The sequence below is a fragment of the Scyliorhinus canicula genome, chromosome 1 (assembly GCF_902713615.1).
Source record: "Scyliorhinus canicula chromosome 1, sScyCan1.1, whole genome shotgun sequence".
Taxonomy (NCBI): Eukaryota; Metazoa; Chordata; class Chondrichthyes; order Carcharhiniformes; family Scyliorhinidae; genus Scyliorhinus; species Scyliorhinus canicula.
Window position 1 is genome coordinate 303,494,767 of NC_052146.1, and position 22,766 is coordinate 303,517,532.

At 49.0% G+C, this 22,766-nt stretch overlaps 1 protein-coding gene across 1 annotated transcript in view; it reads left to right on the plus strand.

Annotated features, from left to right (window-relative positions):
- Window positions 1–22,766, plus strand: part of cd109 (CD109 molecule) — a 141,673-nt gene that overhangs the window by 16,649 nt on the left and 102,258 nt on the right. The window contains exons 5-10 of the mRNA XM_038816851.1: window positions 5,818–5,943; window positions 10,552–10,591; window positions 12,542–12,629; window positions 14,532–14,619; window positions 16,502–16,703; window positions 18,965–19,074. Coding sequence (XP_038672779.1) covers window positions 5,818–5,943; window positions 10,552–10,591; window positions 12,542–12,629; window positions 14,532–14,619; window positions 16,502–16,703; window positions 18,965–19,074 — 654 coding nt within the window. The remainder of the gene's footprint in view (window positions 1–5,817; window positions 5,944–10,551; window positions 10,592–12,541; window positions 12,630–14,531; window positions 14,620–16,501; window positions 16,704–18,964; window positions 19,075–22,766) is intronic.

The following is a 22,766-nucleotide window of genomic DNA, read 5'->3' on the forward strand; positions in this document are numbered from 1 at the left end:
TACCCTCAGTGTAAAAAACTTTACACGCACATCTCCCTTAAACTTTCCCCCTCTCACCTTTAAATTTTGACCCCTTGTAATTGACACTGCCACTCTTCGAAAAAGCTTGTTGCTATCCACCCTGTCCATACCTCTCATAATTTTGTAGACCTCAATCAGGTCCCCCCTCAACCTCCGTCTTTCCAACGAAAACAATCCTAATTTACTCAACCTTTCTTCATAGCTAGCACCCTCCATACCAGGCAACATCCTGGTGAACCTCCTCTGCACCCTCTCTAAAGCATCCGCATCCTTCTGGTAATGTGGCGACCAGAACTGCACGCAGTATTCCAAATGTGGCCTAACCAAAGTCCTATACAACTGTAACATGACCTGCCAACTCTTGTATTCAATACCCCGTCCAATGAACATAGAACATAGAACAGTACAGCACAGAACAGGCCCTTCGGCCCTCGATGTTGTGCCGAGCAATGATCACCCTACTCAAACCCACGTATCCACCCTATACCCGTAACCCAACAACCCCCCCCCCCCCTTAACCTTACTTTTTTTAGGACACCACGGGCAATTTAGCATGGCCAATCCACCTAACCCGCACATCTTTGGACTGTGGGAGGAAACCGGAGCACCCGGAGGAAACCCACGCACACACGGGGAGGACGTGCAGACTCCGCACAGACAGTGACCCAGCCGGGAATCGAACCTGGGACCCTGGAGCTGTGAAGCATTTATGCTAACCACCATGCTACTGTGCTGCCGTACAGAAGGCAAGCATGCTGTATGCCTTCTTGACCACTCTATCGACCTGCATTGCCACCTTCAGGGTATGATGGACTTGAACTGCCAGATCTCTCTGTACATCAATTTTCCCCAGGACTCTTCCATTGACCGTATAGTCCACTCATGAAATAGATCTTCCAAAATGCATCACCTCGCATTTGCCTGGATTGAACTCCATCTGCCATTCCTCTGCCCAACTCTACAATCCATCTATATTTTGCTGTATTCTCTGACAGTCCTCCTCGCTATCTGCAACTCCACCAATCTTAGTATCATCTACAAACTTGCTAATAAGACTACATATACCTTCGTCCAGATCATTTATGTATATCACAAACAACAGTGGTCCGAGCACGGATCCCTGTGGAACACCACTAGTCACCTTTCTCCATTTTGAGACACTCCCTTCCACCACTATTCTCTGTCTCCTGTTGCCCAGCCAGTTCTTTATCCATCTAGCTAGTACACCCTGAACCCCATACGACTTCACTTTTTCCATCAACCTGCCATGGGAAACTTTATCAAACGCCTTACTGAAGTCCATGTGTATGACATCTGCAGCCCTTCCCTCATCAATTAACTGTCACTTCCTCAAAGAATTCTATTAGGTTTGTAAGACATGACCTTCCCTGCACAAAACAATGCTGCCTATCACTGATAAGTCTATTTTCTTCCAAATGTGAATAGATCCTATCCCTCAGCATCTTCTCCAACAGTTTACCTACCACTGACGTCAAGCTCACAGGTCTATAATTCCCTGGATTATCCCTGCTACCCTTCTTAAACAAAAGGACAACATTAGCAATTCTCCAGTCCTCCGGGACCTCACCCGTGCTCAAGGATGCTGCAAAGATATCTGTTAAGGCCCCAGTTATTTCGTCCCTCGCTTCCCTCAGCAACCTGGGTTAGATCCCATCCGGACCTGGGGACTTGTCCACCTTAATGCCTTTTAGAATACCCAAAACATCCCCCTTCCTTATGCCGACTTGACCGAGAGTATTTAAACATCCATCCCTAGCCTCAACATCCGTCATGTCCCTCTCCTTGGTGAATACCGATGCAAAGTACTCATTAAGAATCTCACCCATTTCCTCTGACTCTATGCATAAATTCCCACCTTTGCCTTTGAGTGGGCCAATCCTTTCTCTAGTTACCCTCTTGCTCCTTATATACGAATAAAAGGCTTTGGGATTTTCCTTAACCCTGTTAGCCAAAGATATTTCATGACCCCTTTTAACCCTCTTTATTGCGCGTTTGAGATTTGTCCTACTTTCCCGATATTCCTCCAAAGCTTCATCAGTTTTAAGTCGCCTCGATCTTCTGTATGCTTTCTTTTTCATTTTAGCTAGTCTCACAATTCCATCCGTCATCCATGGTTCCCTAATCTTGCCATTTCTATCTCTCATTTTCACAGGGAACTGTCTGTCCTGCACTCTCATCAACCTTTCCTTAAAAGACTCCCACATTTCAAATGTGGATTTACCTTTAAACAGCTGCTTCCAATCCACATTCCCTAGCTCCTGCTGAATTTTGTTATAGTTGGCCTTTCCCCAATTCAGCACTCTTCCTTTAGGACCACTCTCCTATTTGTCCATGAGTATTCTAAAACTTACGGAATTATGATCGCTATTCCCAAAGTAATCGCTGACTGAAACTTCAACCACCTGGCTGGGATCATTCCCCAATACCAGGTCCAATATGGCCCCTTCCCGAGTTGGACTATTTACATACTCAGCGCCGGCCCTAGGGTTGCTGGCGCCCCGGACAAGCTGAACTTCAGCGCCCTTCGGGGGGGGGGGGCTGGAGCCGGGGGGGGGGTGGGACTAGGGGGGGGGCCGGGGGGGGGGGTGGGGCCGGGGGGCGGGGGGGGGGGGGGGGCCGAGGGGCGGGGGGCGGGGGGGCGGGTCGGGCCGAGGCGGCGGGGTGGGGCGGGTCGGGCCGAGGCGGCGGGGTGGGGCGGGTCGGGCCGAGGCGGCGGGCGGGGCCGAGGGGCGGGCAGGGGCGGACGGAGGGGGGGGCCGCCCTGGGGGAGGGCGGCCACCGCGCATGCGCTGGTTGGCACCGGCCCAACTGCGCATGCGCGGGACCCGAGTCTTTGGCGCCCCCTAGCACATGGCGCCCCGGGCGACTGCCCGAGTTGCCGGTACCTTGGGCCGGCCCTGTACATACTGCTCTAAAAAACTCTCCTGGATGCTCCTTACAAATTCTGCTCCATCTACGCCTCCAACACTACATGAATCCCATTCAATGTTGAGGAAGTTAAAATCTCCCATCACAACCACCCTATTGCTCCGACATTTTTCGATAATCTGTCTACATATTTGTACCTCTACTTCACGCTCGCGTTAGGGAGGCCTGTAGTAAATTCCCAACAATGTTACTGCACCCTTCCTATTTCTTAGCTCTACCCATTTGCCTCAGTGCTCGAATCCTCCATCGTACCCTCCTTAATCACAGCTGTGATATAATCTCTGACCAGTAATGTAATTCCTCCACCCCTTTTACCTCCCTCTCTATCCCTCCTGAAGCATCTATATCCTGGAATATTTAGTTGCTAGTCTTGCCCTTTCCTCAACCAAGTCTCAGTAATACCAATAACATCATATTCCCAGGTACTAATCCAAGCCCTAAATTCATCTGCCTTACCTGCTACACTTCTCGCATTAAAACAAATGCACCTCAGACCACCTGTCCCTTTGCGATCACCATCTCTTCCCTGTCTACTCTTCCCCTTATTCACATTGAGTTTATTATCTAGTACCTTACTGGCTTAAATTGCTGCCTCTTTACAGACCTCTAACTTCCTAATCTGGTTCCCATCCCCCTGCTACATCATGGCTACCATCGACACCAGAAGCATAGAGCACCTTCAGGATTTTAAATATCAAAAGATTTATTAATAAGAAGAAAAATCTAAAGCACATAGGATTAATGTTACACAATAAAAGCAGTCTTACAAAATATCCCCCGAGCGACCCATTTGCTTCACGCAATGAACTACCTTGTTTGCAACCACTCCCTTAAATACTTTTATCTATAAAAATCCAGCAATAGTACCCAAGGTCAAATCTTTATCACTTTAGTGGGCAGCACAGTAGCACTGTGGTTAACACTGTAGCTTCACAGGGCCAGGGCCCCAGGTTCGATTCCCGGCTTGGGTCACTGTCCGAGGGGAATCTGCATGTTCTCCCCGTGTCTACGTGGGTTTCCTCTGGGTGCTCCAGTTTCCTCCCACCAGCACTGAAAGACGTGCTGTTAGGTAATTTGGACATTCTGAATTCTCCTTCTGTGTACCTGAACAGACGCCCGAATGTGGCGACTAGGGGCTTTTCACAGTAACTTCATTGCGGTGTTAATGTAAGCCTACTTGTGACAAAAAAGATTATTATTACTATATACCACACAACTCCTCAAACACTAGCAATCTGCTGCGGAAATCCAACAAGGTTCAGAAACGGACTGTTTTCTGAAAATAAAGGGAGAGATTTCCTGACCCTTCGCTCCAGTGGGATATTACGCGGGTGCTTTGACTGAAATTAAATTGAGAATTGAGATGCTGTGCTTTTGGGGGATTTGCCACCTGAGACGGTTAACGAGCAGGGTGTTGTATATCCCGCACCCTCACAATGCTCGGAATTGAATGGGCCTCTTTGTCTCAATTGTTGCCTATTCAGGGACACCTTCAGAAACCTAAGCTGAAACCTATTTGTTGGCCAGGGTTTGTTTACTCTGTGTGTCAGACAACATGCCGAGTCATTCAGGTGAGATCCTTTGCCTAATCCCGTGGCTCAGGAGTGCGTTAAACATCCCTGAAAAGAGAAAGGGAGTTACCTCAGCAGCTTGGCCGGCATCTAACTCTCCACCACAAAACGAGACCTGATTCTACCTCAGAGCTGTTTGTCAGCAGCTGCCACATTGAAAATGGCCGCCTTGAGGCCGACACTTCCAAGTAATCTGTGCCATTTCAGAGGGCTGTAAAGAACCTCGAGATGTCCGATGGTCATGTCAGGTGCTATATAAATGCAAATCTATCTTTGGTAACTTGAAGCCGGCAGTAAACAAACAGAGGTTTATTTAACTCTTTACAAAGTACTGCTCAAGGCAGCAACTCGCTCTCAGTCCAGTCCTTGCTGGGAGAAATAAACACACCAGGCCTTGCTTTGGGCTGGCTTCTTTTCTCTTAGTTCACAATGAGCCACATGAGGTTGGCCTTCCCCCACTATCTAGGAAGCTCGTACTCCGCGCCTCCCACAGAGAGATCAATGATGGTGATGCCGTGGTTCTGGTGAGGGTTATAACACTATCCTTCTTTGTCAGTCACTCAAAAGTAGCTCATGTTATATTGAGATCAGCGCCGTAGCCTAGTGGTTATCACAATTGCTTTACAGAACATAAAATTTACAGTGCAGAAGGAGGCCACTTGGCACATCAAGCCTGCACAAGCCCCTGGAAAGAGTACCCCATCTAAGCCCACAACTCCGCCCCATACCCGCAACCCCATCCAACCCCCTTGGACACCAAGGGCAATTTAGCCTGGCCAATCCACCTAACCTGCACATCTTTGGACTGTGGGAGGAAACCGGAGCACCTGGAGGAAACCCACGCACACACGGGGTGAAGGTGCAGACTCCGCACAGACAGTGACCCAAGCCGGGAATCGAACCTGGTACCCTAGAGCTGTGAAGCAACAATGCTAACCACTGTGCTTCCATGCCATGCCGCTCACAGCTCCAACGAGGATTGGCTCCTGAGGAAGGAGCAGTGCTCTGAAAGCTAGTGTTTGAAACAAACATGTTGGACTTTAACCCGGTGTTGTAAGATTTCTTACTGTGCTCACCCCAGTCCAACGCCGGCATCTCCACATCATGGCTACCAGAAAATATACATTTAGGCTCTGGGTTTGCCTGAATCCTGTATTGGCCATATTTCCCTTGAGTCTTTGCAAGTATCCATGTTTACTTTGTCAGTGGCCATCCCAGATGGCTAGAGAGCTGAACAGTAATTACGCTGAAAAAAATTTATGTTTTATTCCAACAGAGCCCGCGCAGGTCCGTGATCCAACAGTGGACAGATTTGGAGACCACATTAGGTGTCGTTTCCAAGGAATTTCACCTGTCTCCTAACTCGCTACTGGGAAACTGGTACATACAGGTTACATCGAATGTGAGTACAGTCAATCCTACTGCGCAGTTTGATAAGACTCTTCAGTGACAAAGGCAAAAACCCTTTGTTTAAGAAGGGGAGCAAGGATAATCCAGGGAACCAGAGGCCGGTGAGCCAAACGTCAGTGGTAGGGAAATTACTGGAGAGAATTCTTCGAGACAGGATCTACTCCCATTTGGAAGCAAATGGACGTACTAGCAAGAGGCAGCACGGTTTGTGAAGGGGAGATCGTGTCTCACTAACTTGATAGAGTTTTTCGAAGAGGTCACAAAGATGATTGATGCAGGTAGGGCGGTGGATGTTGTCTATATGGACTTCAGTAAGGCCTTTGACAGGTCCCTCATGGCAGACTGGTACAAAAGGTGAAGTCACACAGGATCAGGGATGAGCTGGCAAGGTGGATACAGAACTGGCTAGGTCATAGAACAGTAAGAAGTCTTACAACACCAGGTTAAAGTCCAACAGGTTTGTTTCAAACACGAGCTTTCGGAGCGCAGCTCCGTCCTCAGGTGAATGCCGAGGTATGTTAGCCTGTGTTGTACATGTTTAACCTGGTGTTGTAAGACTTCTTACTGTGCTCACCCCAGTCCAATGCTGGGATCTCCACATCATAGGTCATAGAAGGCAGAGAGTAGGCAGGTAGTCCTTCTAATTGGAGGCTGTGACTAGTGATATTCCGCAGGGATCAGTTCTGGGAACTTTGCTGTTCATAGCATATATAAATGATTTGGAGGAAAATGTAACTGGTCTGATTAGTAAGTTTGCAGACGACACAAAGGTTGGTGGAATTGCGGATAGCGATGAGGACTGTCAGAGGATACAGCAGGATTTAGATTATTTGGAGACTTGGGCCGAGAGATGGCAGATGGAGTTTAATCCGGACAAATGTGAGGTAATGCATTTTGGAAGGTCTAATGCAGCTTGGGAATATACAGTGAATGGTAGAACCCTAAAGAGTATTGAAACAGGTGTACAGATCACTGAAAGGGGCAACACAGGTGGAGAAGGTAGTCAAGAAGGCATACGGCATGCTTGCCTTCATTGGCCGGGGCATTGAGTATCAGAATTGGCAAGTCATGTTGCGGCTGTATAGAACCTTAGTTAGGCCACACTTGGAGTATAGCGTTCAATTCTGGTCGCCACACTCCCAGAAGGATGTGGAGGCTTTAGAGAGGATGCAGAAGAGATTTACCAGGATGTTGCCTGGTATGGAGGGCATTAGCTATGAGGAGCGGTTGAATAAACTCGGTTTGTTCTCACTGGAACGACGGAGGCTGAGGGGCGTCCTGATAGAGGCCTACAAAATTATGAGGGGCATAGACAGAGTGGATAGTCAAAGGCTTTTCCCCAGGGTAGAGGGGTCAGTTACTAGGGGGCATAGGTTTAAGGTGCGAGGGGCAAGGTTTAGAGTAGATGTACGAGGCAAGTTTTTTACACAGAGGGTAGCGGGTGCCTGGAACTCACTGCTGGAGGAGGTGGTGGAAGCAGGGACGATAGAGACATTTAAGGGGCATCTTGACAAATACATGAATAGGATGGGAATAGAGGGATACGGACCCAGGAAGTGTAGAAGATTGTAATTTAGTCGGGCAGCATGGTCGGCACGGGCTTGGAGGGCCGAAGGGCCTGTTCCTGTGCTGTACCTTTCTTTGTTCTTTGTTCTAACTCAGTCATTTAGAATGTATAGTGCAGAAATAGGCCATTCGGCCCAACTGTTGCCTGCTGGTGTTTGTACTTCACACCAACATCCTTCCACCCCTCTTCATCAAACTCTATCCTTCTACTCCTTTCTCACCCATGTATTTATACCACTTCCCTTTAAGCGCACCTTTGATATTCACCTCAAGAACTTCCTGTGGTGCTGAGTTTTATATTCTGACCTTTCGCTGGGTGAAAAAGTTTCTCCTGAATTGCCTGTTGGATTTATTTGTGACTATTTTATATTTATGGCCTCTTCCCACGAGTAGGAACACCTTCTTCACATCACCCCATTGAACCCCTTCATGGGCCTGAATTTCACGCTGCCTGCCCCAGTTTTTAGGCTGGGGTGGGTGCGGGGGGGGGGGGGGGGGGGGGGGGGGGGGGGGGAGGAGGAGGAGTGTGAAATTGAAGGAACAGGATTGTCTCTGTGTTCCTCTCCATCTTGACCTCGGAGCGATTTTACACGGAGGCCGGTAATGTCTCAGATGAGACCACCGCCCTTTCCACATTTGAGGGCCTTAAATGGGCACTTAAGCGCCATGTCCCACCCAGCTTCAGTTTTTAGGTGGTCGGGCGGATTGACCTGGCGTGGGGCGAATTTTGACTTTGCTCCCACTTAAGGTCTAGTGGCTTCTAGACCCCCTTTAACCACCCCCGCTCCCTTTCCCTCAACGCCTCAATTGCCCCCCTTGCAATGTCACAGGCCTTCCCTACCCTGGGACTTCTTGCACTCTGAACCCGGGACTTTGGCTCAAGCATCTTCTTGAAGTTCCTCTTCTGTCCATTTCAAAACTTGTCACTGCAGGAGCTGGCGGCTAGTCAGATCAGCTGGCAGCTCTCGGAGGCAGGACCTCCTCCCTGGTGAGGGGTGAAATTCACATCTCGAGCCGCTTGACGCTCATTCAAGCGTGAAGCGGTTGTGCTGCACTCCAAGTTGTCGCGGATTTGTTCCCCATCTAGAAAAGAACGGCTAGAATCTTGTATAGGGCATTGGTGAGGCCACACCTAGAGTAATGTGTGCAGTTTTGGTGTAGTTATCTGAGGAAGGATGTTCTTGCTGTGGAGGGAGCGCAGCAAAGGTTTACCAGGCTGATTCCTGGGATGGCAGGACTGTCATATGAGGAGAAACTAAATCGGTGAGGATTATATTCATTGTGTTTTGCAGAGTGAGAGGGGATCTCATAGAAACTTACAAAATTCGAACAGAGTTAGACCAAGGTAGATTCAGAAAGAATGTTCCTGATGGTGGGCGAGTCCAGAACTAGGGGTCATACTTTGAGGATAAGGGGGCAACCTTTTAGGACTGAGGTGAGGAGACATTTCTTCACCCAGAGAGTGATGAGTCTGTGGAATTCACTACCATAGAAAGTAGTTGAGGCCAAAATGTGTAATTTCAAGAAGGAATTAATTATAGCTCTTGGAGCTGAAGGGACAAGGGATATGGGGGAAGGCGGGATCAAGGTATTGAACTTGATGATCAACCATGACCATAATGAATGACAGAGCAGGCTCGAAGGGACAAATGGCCTCCTCCTGCTTGTATTTTCTATGTATGTTCCTATTTTGTATCTAACTTTATATCCATGACATGGGTTTACACAGACAAACTTAATTGGGTTTCTGCAATCTCTCTATGTGGGTGACCACCGTATTATTCTACCAGCACTGCTCTCCCCTCCAGCTAACACTGATGGGTCGATACCTTGGTACTCCCTCTCTAACAGCACAGTGGGTGCACCTACACCACATGGACTGCAGCGGTTGAAGAAAGCAGCTCACCACCACCTTCTTAACTGCAATTAGGAATGGGAAAGCTTGCCGGTGATGGTCACATCCCAAGAATTCGGTCCAGGAAGGTGGTTTTACCAGCTTTAACCTGTACGTACCGTGTCCATGTGGCAAAAGGCCCATTGGCAAAACCCTGAATAATACCTCCGAATCCTAACTGATCAAGCCCAGTCAAACAGCCTTTAGCCCCAGTCTCCAGTGTTTTATAACTAAGATGTGGAGATGCCGGCGTTGGACTGGGGCGAGCACAGTAAGAAGTCTTACAGCACCAGGTTAAAGTCCAACAGGTTTGTTCCGAATCACTAGCTTTCAGAGCGCAACACTTTCTGCAGGTGAATGAAGAGGTAGGTTCCAGAAACATATACATAGACAAAGTCAATGATGCAAGACGATACTTTGAATGCGAGTCTTTGCAGCAAATTGAGTCTTTACAGGTCCAGACAGAGCAACTAGAGAGGGGGATTATAAGGGAAGGTCTTAGAACATAGAAAAGCATAGAAAAATACGGCACAGAGCAGGCCTTTCGGCCCACGATGTTGTGCCGAACTTTTGTCCAAGATTAAGAACAAATTAATCTACACCCCATCATTCTACCGTAATCCATGTACCTATCCAATTATCTCAAAGGGACTGCAATCTATAGATTGCAAAGGAAGGTTTTCTTGCAAAGGGACTGAAATCTAAAGACCCTCTCTCGAGTTGCTCCATCTAGACCTGTAAAGACTTAATTACCTGCAAAGACTCGCATTCAAAGTGTCGTCTTGCATCATTGACTTTGTCTATATATATATGTTTCTGGAACCCACCTCTTCATTCACCTGAGGAAGGAGCTGTGCCCCGAAATCTAGTTGTTCGCAACAAACCTGTCAGACTTTAACCCGGTTTTATAACTAACAAACCAAAGTGTTTAAAAAAGACTACTTTTTAAATGTTTCTGTGATTATTTTACTCCTCGGTGCAGATTCCAAAGTGTCTCACTTAGTCCTGAAGGGCTGGTAGCCCTTTGTTAACAGTGGATAAACCATTATTTAGTAAGTGGGTGATGAGCGAGGGCATCTGGCATTACACAAGAAGGTTCTTCTGAGAAATCCCATCTATAGCTTTGTTATTCTATTGCAGGGTGTACTGAAGGAAAGGACTTTCACTGCTGCCGAGTATGGTGAGTAAGTTGAAAGGCGGGATTTTCCTCCCTCTCTGCGGTGTATTCTGCAGCAGCGCAGCGTGGCTCGTCAGGGTCGCTGGTGAACATAGAACATACAGTGCAGAAGGAGGCCATTCAGCCCTTCGAGTCTGCACCGACTCTCTGACAGAGAACTCCATCCAAGTTTAGTCCCCAAACCTGTTCCAATGACCCCTTCATCTAACCTACAGATCTATTTTGGACCCTAAGGGGCAATTTAGCACGGCCAATCCATCTAAATTGCACATCTTTGGATTAAGGGAGGAAACTGGAGCACCCGGAGAAAACCCACACAGACATGGGGAGAAAGTGTATACTTCACACAGAATTGAACCCGGGTCCCTGGAGCTATGAGGCAGCAGTGCTAACCACTGTGCCACCGTGCCACCCATATTGCCGTTCCTTCACTGTCATTGGTTTGAAATCCTGAAACTCCCTCCCTAACAGCACTGTGGGTGTATCTACATCACATGGACTGCAGCAGATGATGAAGGTGACTCATCACCACCTTCCCCAGGGCAATTAGGGATGGGCAATATAAATTCTGGCCTTGGCAGTGACACCTACATTCCTTCTGTCGGTATCTCACTTCTCACTGAAAGCATTGATGCTGTTTGCATCTCCGACTCCATGTGGTAGCAAGCTCCACATTTCCATGACTCTCTGGGCAGGCGATTTCCCAGAATGGTTCCAGGCATGACGGAGTTTACATAGAAACTAGGAGCAGGAGTCGGCAAGTCAGCGCCTCGAACTCGCTCCGCCATTCAATGGGCTCATGGCTGATCTCATCTCGGACTCAATTCCACCTTCCTGCCCGCTCCCCATAACCCTTCATCTCATTACTAATTAAAAACTTGGGCGGGATTATCCGACCCCCCGCTGGGTCAGAGAATCGGCGGGGTCTGGCGTCAATCCCACCCCCGCCGTGTCCCAAAGCCTTCGGCACCAGAGATTCGGCGGGGGCGGGAATCGCGCCGGGCCGGTCGGCGGCCTCCCCCCCCCCGGCGATTCTCCGGCCCGCAATGGGCCGAAGTCACGTCGCTGTCATGCCTATCCCGCCGCCGTGGATCAAACCACCTACCTTACCGGTGGGACCAGGCGGCGCGAGCGGGCTCCGGGGCCCTGGCCCCGGGGGGGGGGGGGGGGGGGGGGGGGGGGGGGCGATTTGGCCCCTGGGGGTGCCCCCAGGGTGGCCTGGCCCGCGATCGTGGCCCACCGATGGGCAGGCGGCCCTGTGCCGTGGGGGCACTCTTTTCCTTCCACCTTTGCCATAGTCTTCACCATGGCGGAGGCGGAAGTGACCCCCTCCCCTGCACATGCGCGAGGATGACGTCAGCAGCCGCTGACACTCCGGCGCATGCGCAGACTTCCGCCGCCCGGCGAAGTCCCTTCGGCCCCGGCTGGCGTGGCGCCAAAGGCCATTCCCGCCAACCGGCGGGGCGCCAACCACTCCGGCGCGGGCCTAGCCCCTCAATGTTAGGGCTTGGTTCCTAAAGGTTCGGAGACTTCCGCACCTATGGAGTGGCCCGATGCCAGAGTGGTTCACGCAACTCCATCACGCCGGGAGCCCCCCGCCCTGCCGGGTAGGGAAGAATCCCGGCCCTTGTCTCTCTCCTCCTTAAATCTGTTTAGTGTTCTGGCGTCCACTGCACCCTGGGATAGAGAATTCCCCTGTTGGTATGTAGGAAGTGTTGTAGCACAGTAAGTTTCCACAGATTGCAATGAGGTGTATAGCCAGTTAATTTATCCTCGTGACGTTGATTGAGGGGTAAATATGGGCCATGGTTCTGGGGTGAACTGCCCTGTACCTTCTAGATATTTGTTCTGCTTTACATCCACCTCGGAGAAGGCCAGTTGCTGTTTTATCAGACCCGTCAGATTCCTGCGCCAATTGAGTTCAATTTGCTGTTTGCTGATTTCCATTTGCAGTGTTATCCCGATTTGAAGTTTTGCTCAACACATCGTCTGTTTACCTTCCACTTGACCAAATGAACATAACTGGAACTGTTACTGGACGGTGAGTCATTCAGAGTGTGAAAATGAATGCAGGAAAGTTGTGTGGTAACTAAAAGATTATTCAATGAAATAACAATGGATCATTGGGTGGTTGGAAAGCAGCCGCTCAAGGAGAAATTTCTTAAGGAGGGTTATAAATGTGGCCTATTCTCCCTCATTCTATGAGAGTAAACTTTAGGTCATCCAAAACTCTGCTACCTATGTCTTAATTCACAGCAGATCCTGTTACCTTATTATCCCTGTGTCCTCTGACCTACACCGACTTTCAATGAAGTATTGCCCAGATTTTTAAATTCTCATCCTTGTTTTCAAATCCCTTCATGTCCTTGTCCCCTCCCTATCTGTGTAATCCCCGCTGATCCCACACCCTCTTAGATGTCTGCACTCCTCTAATTCTGACCTCTTGTGCATTCCCAAGTGTGAAACAGGTTTATTTACAATTGTTATAAAATATTTCTCCAATCAGAAAATGTCTGCACTCGTGCTCACAGCTCAGCTTCGATTTACTGTCTGTTTACTTTGTCCTGAGTTCGCAAACAGGTTTATTGCATGAAACACAGTGAGCATAGATCAGTTACCAGACTCACATAATAAAACACGGTTCAATTAAACCAGGTTTGTCCAACTTTTCAATCCTTCCCAAACCCAATGGAGGGGCTGGACAAAGAGCAATTTCTGGAAGATAAGGTATGACACAACATTAAACATGATTTTTCAAAAGAAGCTTACATATGGAAAGTGACAATGCGCTGAACAAAACTTTTTTTTTCTATAAATTTAGAGTACCCAATTCATTTTTTCCAATTAAGGGGCAATTTAGCGTGGCCAATCTACCTACCCTGCACATCTTTTGGGTTGTTGGGCGAAACCCACGCAAAACACGGGGAGAATGTGCAAACTCCACATGGACAGTGACCCAGAGTCGGGATTGAACTTGGGACCTCAGCGCCGTGAGACAGAAATGCTAACCACCGCACCGCCGTGCTGCCCACTGAACAAAAACAATGTCAAAACAATAAATTGATAATTTAAAAAACAGCAATAAACAAAGTGCAGGAATTCAGCACCCCCCCCCCCCCCCCCCCCCCCCCCCTCCCCCGGGCATTGTGTGCTTTACTGCCATTGGCTGCCTACATGATCTTCCAGTCCCGCCCATGTCTAAGCAATTTTGTGTGGCTTACCTATCCTGCTGCTGGGGACTCCGCTGTTTCATTATGTGAGTCTGGTAACTGATCTATGCTCACTGTGTTTAACACACACACTGACCCACCTCGAAACTCACTCACCCACTCTCATTCACTCATTCCCTCGTACACCATCACCCACTCACCTTAACCCGCTCGCTCACCCACACCCTCACCAACCCATCTTAACACACTCGCCGACCCAACTCGACTCAGTCACCCACCCTCATTCATTCACTCACCTACCCGCCTTGATTCTCCCCCACCTTCACTCACTCTCCGTCACTCACTGAATCAGCAGGGGCAGGGTAGGTGTGAGCCAATCAGCGGTAAAGGTGGGAGAGGAGCAGCCTGTGATTGGAGGAGCAGTCCCCTGCAGAAATCACCACCTCACTGACCAATCACACTAGCATTTTGAGCAATTGCTCCGAGGGGCCATATTGAGGGGCTGCGCAGGCCAAAACCCAGTCCGCAGGCCATGAGGGGGAGGCTTGAACAAGCCAGAATTAACCCATTGAATGACAGACAGCATTGGGCTTGTTCTCCGATTGCACAGGCAGTGAAAGAGGGAGCTGGAGAGGCTGCCGATATTTGTGAATAATGCCTGCTTGCGAAGTGGCGCCATTGACAAGGGAAGCATTTATTGTCCATTCCTCTGACAAACTCAGGTTATTGCAGCAGCATTTGTGCGGTATTCCTAATATCTTGTTCCTTTACAGGTACCTGTATGGAAAACCCGTGAAAGGAAATGTGACAATCATCGTATCCTTCCCACACATCTCGTCAACAATAAACAAAACCTTTGAGGTACGTTTGGAATTTTATTTCTTCCTCCATCCCTACCCCGATGACTTCAAAGCGCCTCCTTCAGTTTCCTCCTCCTACAGCAAGTTAGTCAAGAAAGCAAATTTCCATAAGATAGAATTAAATGGAAGGTAAAGCCCCAAAACAGGCCATTTAGCCCTACTGGTCTCTGTTGGTGTTTGTGCGCGACATAAACTTCTTCCAAATCTAATTCATCTCACTCTATAAACCTATCCTTCTATTCCCTTCTCCCTCACGGCCTGATCCAGCTTCTGCTTAAAAACAGCCTGACTGTTTTCTTCAGCCACACCATCTGGAAGAACATAAGAAACAGGAGCAGGAGTAGGCCATTCCTCCCCTCAAGCCTGCTCTACTATTCAAAATGATCATGGCCGATCGGATGTGGTCTCAACTCCACTTTCCTGCCTCCCTCTGTAACCCTTGACCTCCTTGCCAATCAAACACCTGTTTAGCTCGTATATTCAGTGACCCAGCCTGCACTGCTCTCTGGGGAAGAGAATGCCAAATCCTATTGGGGCCCCCTAGAAATGAGTGAATGCCGGAATAAATCCTGAATCCCCCACTATCGGCATCTGGTCAATTGCCACTGAACAGAAACTGAACTGGACTATCCATATAAATACTGTGGCTACAAGAGCAGGCCAGGGGCTGGGGATTCTGCAGTGGCAACTCACCTCCTGCCTCCCCAATGCCTGTCCACCATCTACAAGGCACAAGTCAGGAGTGCGATGGAATACTCTCCACTTGCCTGAATGAGTGCAGCTTCAATAATCAAGAAGCCCAACACCTAATTGGCACCACATCCATCAACTTAAGCATCCAGTTTTGGTCTCCTTACTTGAGAAAGGACGTACTGGCGCTGGAGGGTGTGCAGAGGAGATTCACTAGGTTAATCCCAGAGCTGAAGGGGTTGGATTATGAGGAGAGGTTGAGTAGACTGGGACTGTACTCGTTGGAATTTAGAAGGATGAGGGGGGATCTTATAGAAACATTTAAAATTATGAAGGGAATAGATAGGATAGATGCGGGCAGGTTGTTTCCACTGGCGGGTGACAGCAGAACTAGGGGGCATAGCCTCAAAATAAGGGGAAGTAGATTTAGGACTGAGTTTAGGAGGAACTTCTTCACCCAAAGGGTTGTGAATCTATGGAATTCCTTGCCCAGTGAAGCAGTTGAGGCTCCTTCATTACATGTTTTTAAGGTAAAGATAGATAGTTTTTGAAGAATAAAGGGATTAAGGGTTATGGTGTTCGGGCCGGAAAGTGGAGCTGAGTCCACAAAAGATCAGCCATGATCTAATTGAATGGCGGAGCAGGCTCGAGGGGCCAGATGGCCTACTCCTGCTCCTAGTTCTTATGTTCTTATGTTCATTCCCTCTACCATCAACACACAGTGGCAGCCATGTGTACCATCTACAAGATGCACTGCAGCAACTCACCAAGGTTCCTTCAACAACACCTTCCCAATCTGGGAGCTCTACCATCTAGAAGGACAAGAGCAGCAGACACATGGGAACACCGTCACCTCCAAGTCGCTGTCCCAGCCACACACCATCCAGGCTTGGAAATATATCGCCGTTCCTTCACTGTCGCTGGGTCAAAATCCCGGAACTCCCTCCCTAATTGCACTGTGGATGTGCCTACACTGCATGGATTGCAATGGTTCAAGAAGGCAGCTCACCACCACTTTCTTAAGGGCAATTAGGGATGAGCTGGTCGAACCAGCGCAACGCGCACCCCTTGAAGGAATTTTTTAAAAATTGCGTAATTCCTGTGAATGATTTAGCAGAGGCAAAAATGCTTGATTTATCACAAGGTGATCCAATATGAGCAAGCATTAACTCTCTCTATATCTACCTCTCCAGACCAACGGAACTGTACATTTCATCATCCCTTTCTCTGGGCTTCAGGAGTTTTTTCTGAGTGTGTATGGAAGGGTGCTGGGGTTAAGCGGTTCAATCCCCGCAAACCACTCATTCGAATCGCTGATGGAATCGTTTTTAGAATCATACAGACATTTTAAGCTCTCGATGACAATCAAAGCTGTTGTGACAGAATCGCTCACAGGTAAGGTGGGACCACAAAATGACGGTGTTTACTGTGTACAACCCATGAGATTATTAGCTGCTATTAACTGGATGTCACTTGACCTGCTGCCCGACTACCGAGATGACCAATCAAAACTCTCCAACACCCAAACGACCATCTCTATCCCCACAAATGTCTCAGACTTCATTTATCTTACTCGGAAAATGTAATTCCAAGTAGTGGTTCAGAGGAAATGTTCCTGATCTTGCAAGCTAGCAAATTCTGCTGTCAGGAACCTCATTTGCAGGATGAAAGATGGTAGATAGATTCTTGATCAGAAAGGCGTGAAAGGTCATCAGGGATACTGTGGGGTTGAGGTTACAATCAGATCAGCCACGATCTTATTGACTGGCGGGGTAGGCTCGAAGGGCCGAGTGGCCTACTCCTGCTCCTAATTCATCTGTTTTTATGTATGTTTCTCTCCAGTCCTCCCATTCCTTCTGCCCAGCCTTGAATGGAGTTCATAGAATCTAACAGCACAGAATGAGATCGATCGGCCATCACGCCGTTAGTTGAATGAGGCTATCCACTTTAGTCGCACTCTCGGCCTCTCTTCAGTCCAGCCCTGCAAAGTTTCTCCCTGTCAAGTATTTACCCAAATTCCGTTTGAAAGCTACCACTGAACCTGCAGTCACCACCCTATCCGGCAGTGCACTGTAAACTCTAACCACACGATGCGTGACGACGTTTGTCTCCAAGTGGGCGGCACGGTAGCACAGTGGTTAGCACAGCTGCCTCACAGCTCCAGGGTCCCAGGATCGATTCCCGGCTTGGGCCACTGCACTGTCTGTGCGGAGTCTGCACATTCTCCCCGTGTGTCTGCGTGGGTTTCCTCCGGGCGCTCCGGTTTCCTCCCACAGTCCAAAGATGTGCAGGCTAGGCCATGATAAATTGCCCTTAGTGTCCAAAAAAGGTTAGGTGGGGTCACCCCGAACAGGCGCCGGAATGTGGCGACTAGGGGCTTTTCACAGTAACTTCATTGAAGCCTACTTGTGACAACAAGTGATTATTATTATTAGTATTCTTATTATTACTGAGTTACAGGGATAGGGTGAAGGCATGGGATTAAGTAGGGTGCTCTTTCCAAGGGCCGGTGCAGACCGGATGGGCCAAATGGCCTTCTTCTGCACTCTAAATTCTGTGAAGCCACCTCTGGTTTTTTATTTGTATTACTGGGAAATGTGACAGCCAATTTGCACACAGCAATCATCATTTCCACGATCTGTAGCTGCCCAACGCTGTGACTGAGTTGGAATTTTAATAGGTATTAAACTCTTGAAACTTGTCATTGTGCACCAATCACGTGCAAGGGTCCCAAATTTCAAAGGTAGCGGCCATTTCTACTGCGCGAGAACGCGGTGCTGATTGGTTTGCAAGTCAACGCTGATTGGCTGAGATAGTGCCATGGAGAACGGGTCAGGGAACTATTGTTACCCATGCTGCTGTTGGACTCAGAAATGGCGTAACGCCTGGCCATCTTCCTTTTTGCCTGGGAATGAAAGCGAGTATCAGTAATGGTGACCATGATCATTATCATTAGTTGTTTTAAAAACCCATCTGGTTCACTTAGGGAGGGAGATCTTTACCCTGTCTGGCCGACACTTTTTTTCATATTCATTGGGTGTGGTTGACTGGGCCGGCATTTATTGCCCACCCCTAATCGCTCCTGAAATGGGTGGTATTTCAGAGGGCGGTTAAGAGAATCTGGAGTCACATGTAGGCCGGACTGGGTAAGGGCGGCGGATTTCCTGCCCGAAAAGACATTAGTGAACCAGGTTTCTTTTTTTTTACAGAAATCAACAATCTTAATTCCAGATTTAAAAAAATTGAATTCAAATTTGACCAACTGACATGGTGGGATTCGAACCCAGACCCCCAGAGCATTACCCTGGGTCTCCAGATTACTAGCCCAGTGACAATATCACTATGTTGCCGCCTTCCTCTAGGTGACTCCAGACACAAAGCAATATGGTTGACTCTTAATTGCCACCCTGAAATGACCCAGCAAGCCACTCAAGGACAATTAGGGATGGGTAATAAACGCTGGCCTTGCCAGTGGCGGCCACATCCCCTGAAATGAAACAGTGTAAGTGATCCAACACTCACAGTCTCTATTCTTCAGCAGGATTCAAGTTCCATACTCAAGTGACTAATGGATATTAAACTGAGTGATTTCATCCCTGATCGCTCGATCAGCTCAATTTTTGCCTGTCAATGAAGTTCCTGTTTTGTGATAACAGGTCTGACGCAGTCCACCGATGTAAATGTCACTATTTCATTCAAGAAGTACAAGCTGGAGATTGTCAACCACCAGAAAATCCTAAAACCGCCTCTCAACTTCACCGCCAATGTAAGTCCTAACTGAGAGCCCGCCATTTTCCTCAAGGCCCAATCCGAACAAGTCTGGGGAGAAGGGGAGAAGCGGGTGGCGCGATAAGGGGGGGGGAAGAGTGAGGGGGAGGAGGATGGGGAGAGATAGGGGAGGGGAGGAGAGGGGTAGTGTGAGGGAGGGGGGGGAGGGAGAGTGTAACAGAGATGGGGATGTGAAGAGGGAGGGAGAGGGAAAGAGAGTGGAGGGGTAATGTGAGGGAGTTGGGGCGGTAGAGGGGGAGGGAGAGAGGAAGGGAGCAGCAGTGGAGGGGTGCCACCCTGTCCAGGCACCCATGTGCCTCTAATCACCTGGGAGACCCCACCCAAGTGCAGTTCCACCCAGTCCCCATTTGTGGGGCGCAGTGCTAAATGGCAACAAGCTGGGGTCTCCTGAGTGAGGCCGGTAGATCCTGGGACCTGGTTCCATGTGGAGTCAGCAAAGTTAAGTCAGCTTTTAAACTCACTTAAATCTGCAAGTCTGGATCCCGCCCACTGTGGCACCTGATAGAGCCAGCAACATTTTCTCAACAGAAAAGGGCGCCCCAATCTGTGTTGAAAGGAAACTTGAAAAGATAAGGGGGACCCCCCCCACAAGCATCAGGGCACTGGCCCCCATGCCCCCACCTCTAGCACTTTGGCAACCCTCCCCCTCCCACACATAAGGAGGAGCCTTCACAAGCAACAGGTCAACCTCCCCTCCTCCCACACAAGCACTGGGGCACCATGGCATTGCCAGGTTGGCAGCAGGCAGTGCCAGGTCGCTGACTGGGCATATCCAACTCTCCCCGGGGCAGGTTTGCCTCGACCGATTCCCGTTTTGCGATAGCTGTCGTAAACCTTGCCAACGCGACCTCACGCCATCCAAGGGGGAAATCCTTACCTGGTGGAATGTGTGGCGAGGAAGGGCTGAATGGCAGCACAGTGGTTAGCACTGCTGCCTCACAGCGCCAGGAACCCAGGTTCAATTCCAATCTCAGCTGACTGTCCGTGCGGAGTCTTCATGCTCTCCCCGTGTCTGCGTGGGTTTCCTCCGGGTGCTCCGGTTTCCTCCCACAGTCCAAAGACATGCAGGTTAGGTGGATTGGCCATGATCAATTGCCCTTAGTGACCAAAGGTTCGGTGGGGTTGTTGGATTACGGGGATTGGGTGGAGGCGTGGGGTTAAGTGGGGTGCTCTTTCCAAGGGCCAGTACAGGCTCGATGGGCCGAATGGCCTCCTTCTGCTCTGTAAATTCTATGATTCCATGAAAGTCATCTCATGACTTCCCCGGAAAGGGGTAGGGAAAATTGGAAAGCAAGATCTCGTTAGTGAGAATCTTGTTTTCCGATTCGCGTGAGATTTTGCACGTGGGTCACTGATTATGCTGAGGGCTCATGCGGGCTCAAAATTGCCCCCATTGTGCCAAAAACATCCAAGGACCTGTCCACTGGGGGCAGTGGTGTAGTGGTATTGTCACTGCATTGGTGATCCGGAAATCTCGGGTAGTACTCTGGGGTCCCAGGTTCAATTCTCACCCTGGCAGATCGTGGAATTAAAAGTCTAATGGTGACCATGAAACCATTGTCAATTGTTGTCAAAAACCCAGCTGGTTCACCATTGCACATTGCCCTTTAGGGAAGGGAATCTGCCATCCTCATCTGACCCGGCCAGTATGTAACTCAAGATCCACTGTCATGTAGTTGAATCTTAAATTCCCTCTGAAATGGCATTTCAAGCCACTCAATTGTATCAAACTGCTCTAAATTCAATGCAGAAACCGAGCAGACCACCTGGTATCAACCTTGGAATGGTAAACCCAGCCCTGCCAACCCTGTACAGTCCTCCTTCCCATCTGGGGGCTTGTGCCAAAGTTGGGAGATCTGTCTCACAGACTAGTCAAGCAACAGCCTGACATAGTCATACTCACAGAATCATACCTTTTAGACAATGTCCCAGACACCAGAATGTCCTGTCTCACCGGCAACACAGTGAGATACAGTCAGGAGGGAGTTTCCCTTGGCGTCCTCAACGTTGACTCTGGACCTCATGAAGTCTCATGGCTTCAGGTTAAATATTGGCAAGGAAACCCCTTGCTGATTACCACGTGCCGTCCACCACCATGAATCGGTACTCCTCCATGTTGAACACCACTTGAGGGTGGCAAGGGACACACAATGTACTCTGGGTGGTAGTACCACCACAGATCGAACATATCTGTTATACTGGGACTGCAGCAGATGGTGAGGGAATCAACAAGAGGGAAAAGCATACTTGAATTTATCCTCACCAACCTGTCTGCCGCAAATTCATCTGGCCATGACAGTATTGGTAGGAGTGACCACTACACTGTCCTTGCGGAGGCAAAGTTCCATCTTCACATTGAGGATACCCTCCATTGTGTGTTGAGGCATGACCAACGGGCTAAATGGGATAGATTCAGAACTGATCCAACAGCTCAAGAATGGGCATGCATGAGGCGCTGTGGGCCATCAGCAGCAGCAGAATTATATTCAATCACAATCTGCAACCTCATGGCCCGGCATATCCCCCACTCTACCATTACCACCCAGTCAGGGATCAACCCTGGTTCAATGAAGAGTGCAGGAGAGCATGCCAGGAGCAACATCAGGCATACCAGAAAATGAGGTGTCAACCTGGTGAAGCTACAACACAGGACTACCTGTGTGCTAAACAGAAGTAAGCAGCAAGTAATAGACAGAGCTGAGCGATTCCACAACCAACGGATCAGATCTAAGCTCTGTAGTCCTGCCACATCCAGCTGTGAATGATGGTGGACAATTAAACAACTCACTGGAGGAGGAGGCTCCACAAATATCCCCATCCTCAATGATGGAGGAGCCCAGCACATTGGTGCAAAAGACGAGGCTGAGGCATTCACAGCAATCTTCAGCCAGACGTGCCGTCTCAGTCTCCTCCAGAAGTCCCCAACATCGCAGATGCTAGTTTTCAGCCAATTCAATTCACCCAAGTGATATCAGGAAACGACTGAAGGCAGTGGATACTGGGAAGGTTATGTGCCTGACAATATGAAGACTGAAGACTTGTGCTCCAGAACTTGCTGCGCCCCTAGCCAAGCTGTTCCAGTATAGCTACAATACTGACAACTACCTGACAATTTGGAACATTGTCCAGGTATGTACTCAAAAAGCAAGCCGACCTGGCTAATGACCACCCTCTCAGTCTACTCTCAATCATCAGGAAAGTTATAGAAGGGGTCATCAACACGCGATCAAGACACATTTTCTGAGCAATAACCTGCCACTGACGCTCAGTTTGGGTCCCGCCAGGGTCACACAGCTCCTGACCTCATTGCAGACTTGGTTCAAACATGGGCAAAGGAGCTGAATGCCAGATGTGAGGTGAGAGTGACTGCCCTTGACATCAAGGCAGCATTTGACCAATTATGGCATCAAGGATCCTCAGCTAAATTGGAGTCAATGGAATTGGGGAAAACTCTCCGCTGGTTGGAGTCATACCTGGCACAAAGGAAGATGGTTGTGGTGGTTGAAGGTCAGTCATTTCAGTCAGTTCTGGGACATCACTCCAGGAGTTCCTCAGGTTAGCGCCCTAGGCCCAACCATCTTCAGCTGCATCATCAATGACCACCCTTGCAATATAAGGTCTGATGTGGGAATGTTCACTGATGACTGCACAACGTTCAGCACCATTTGT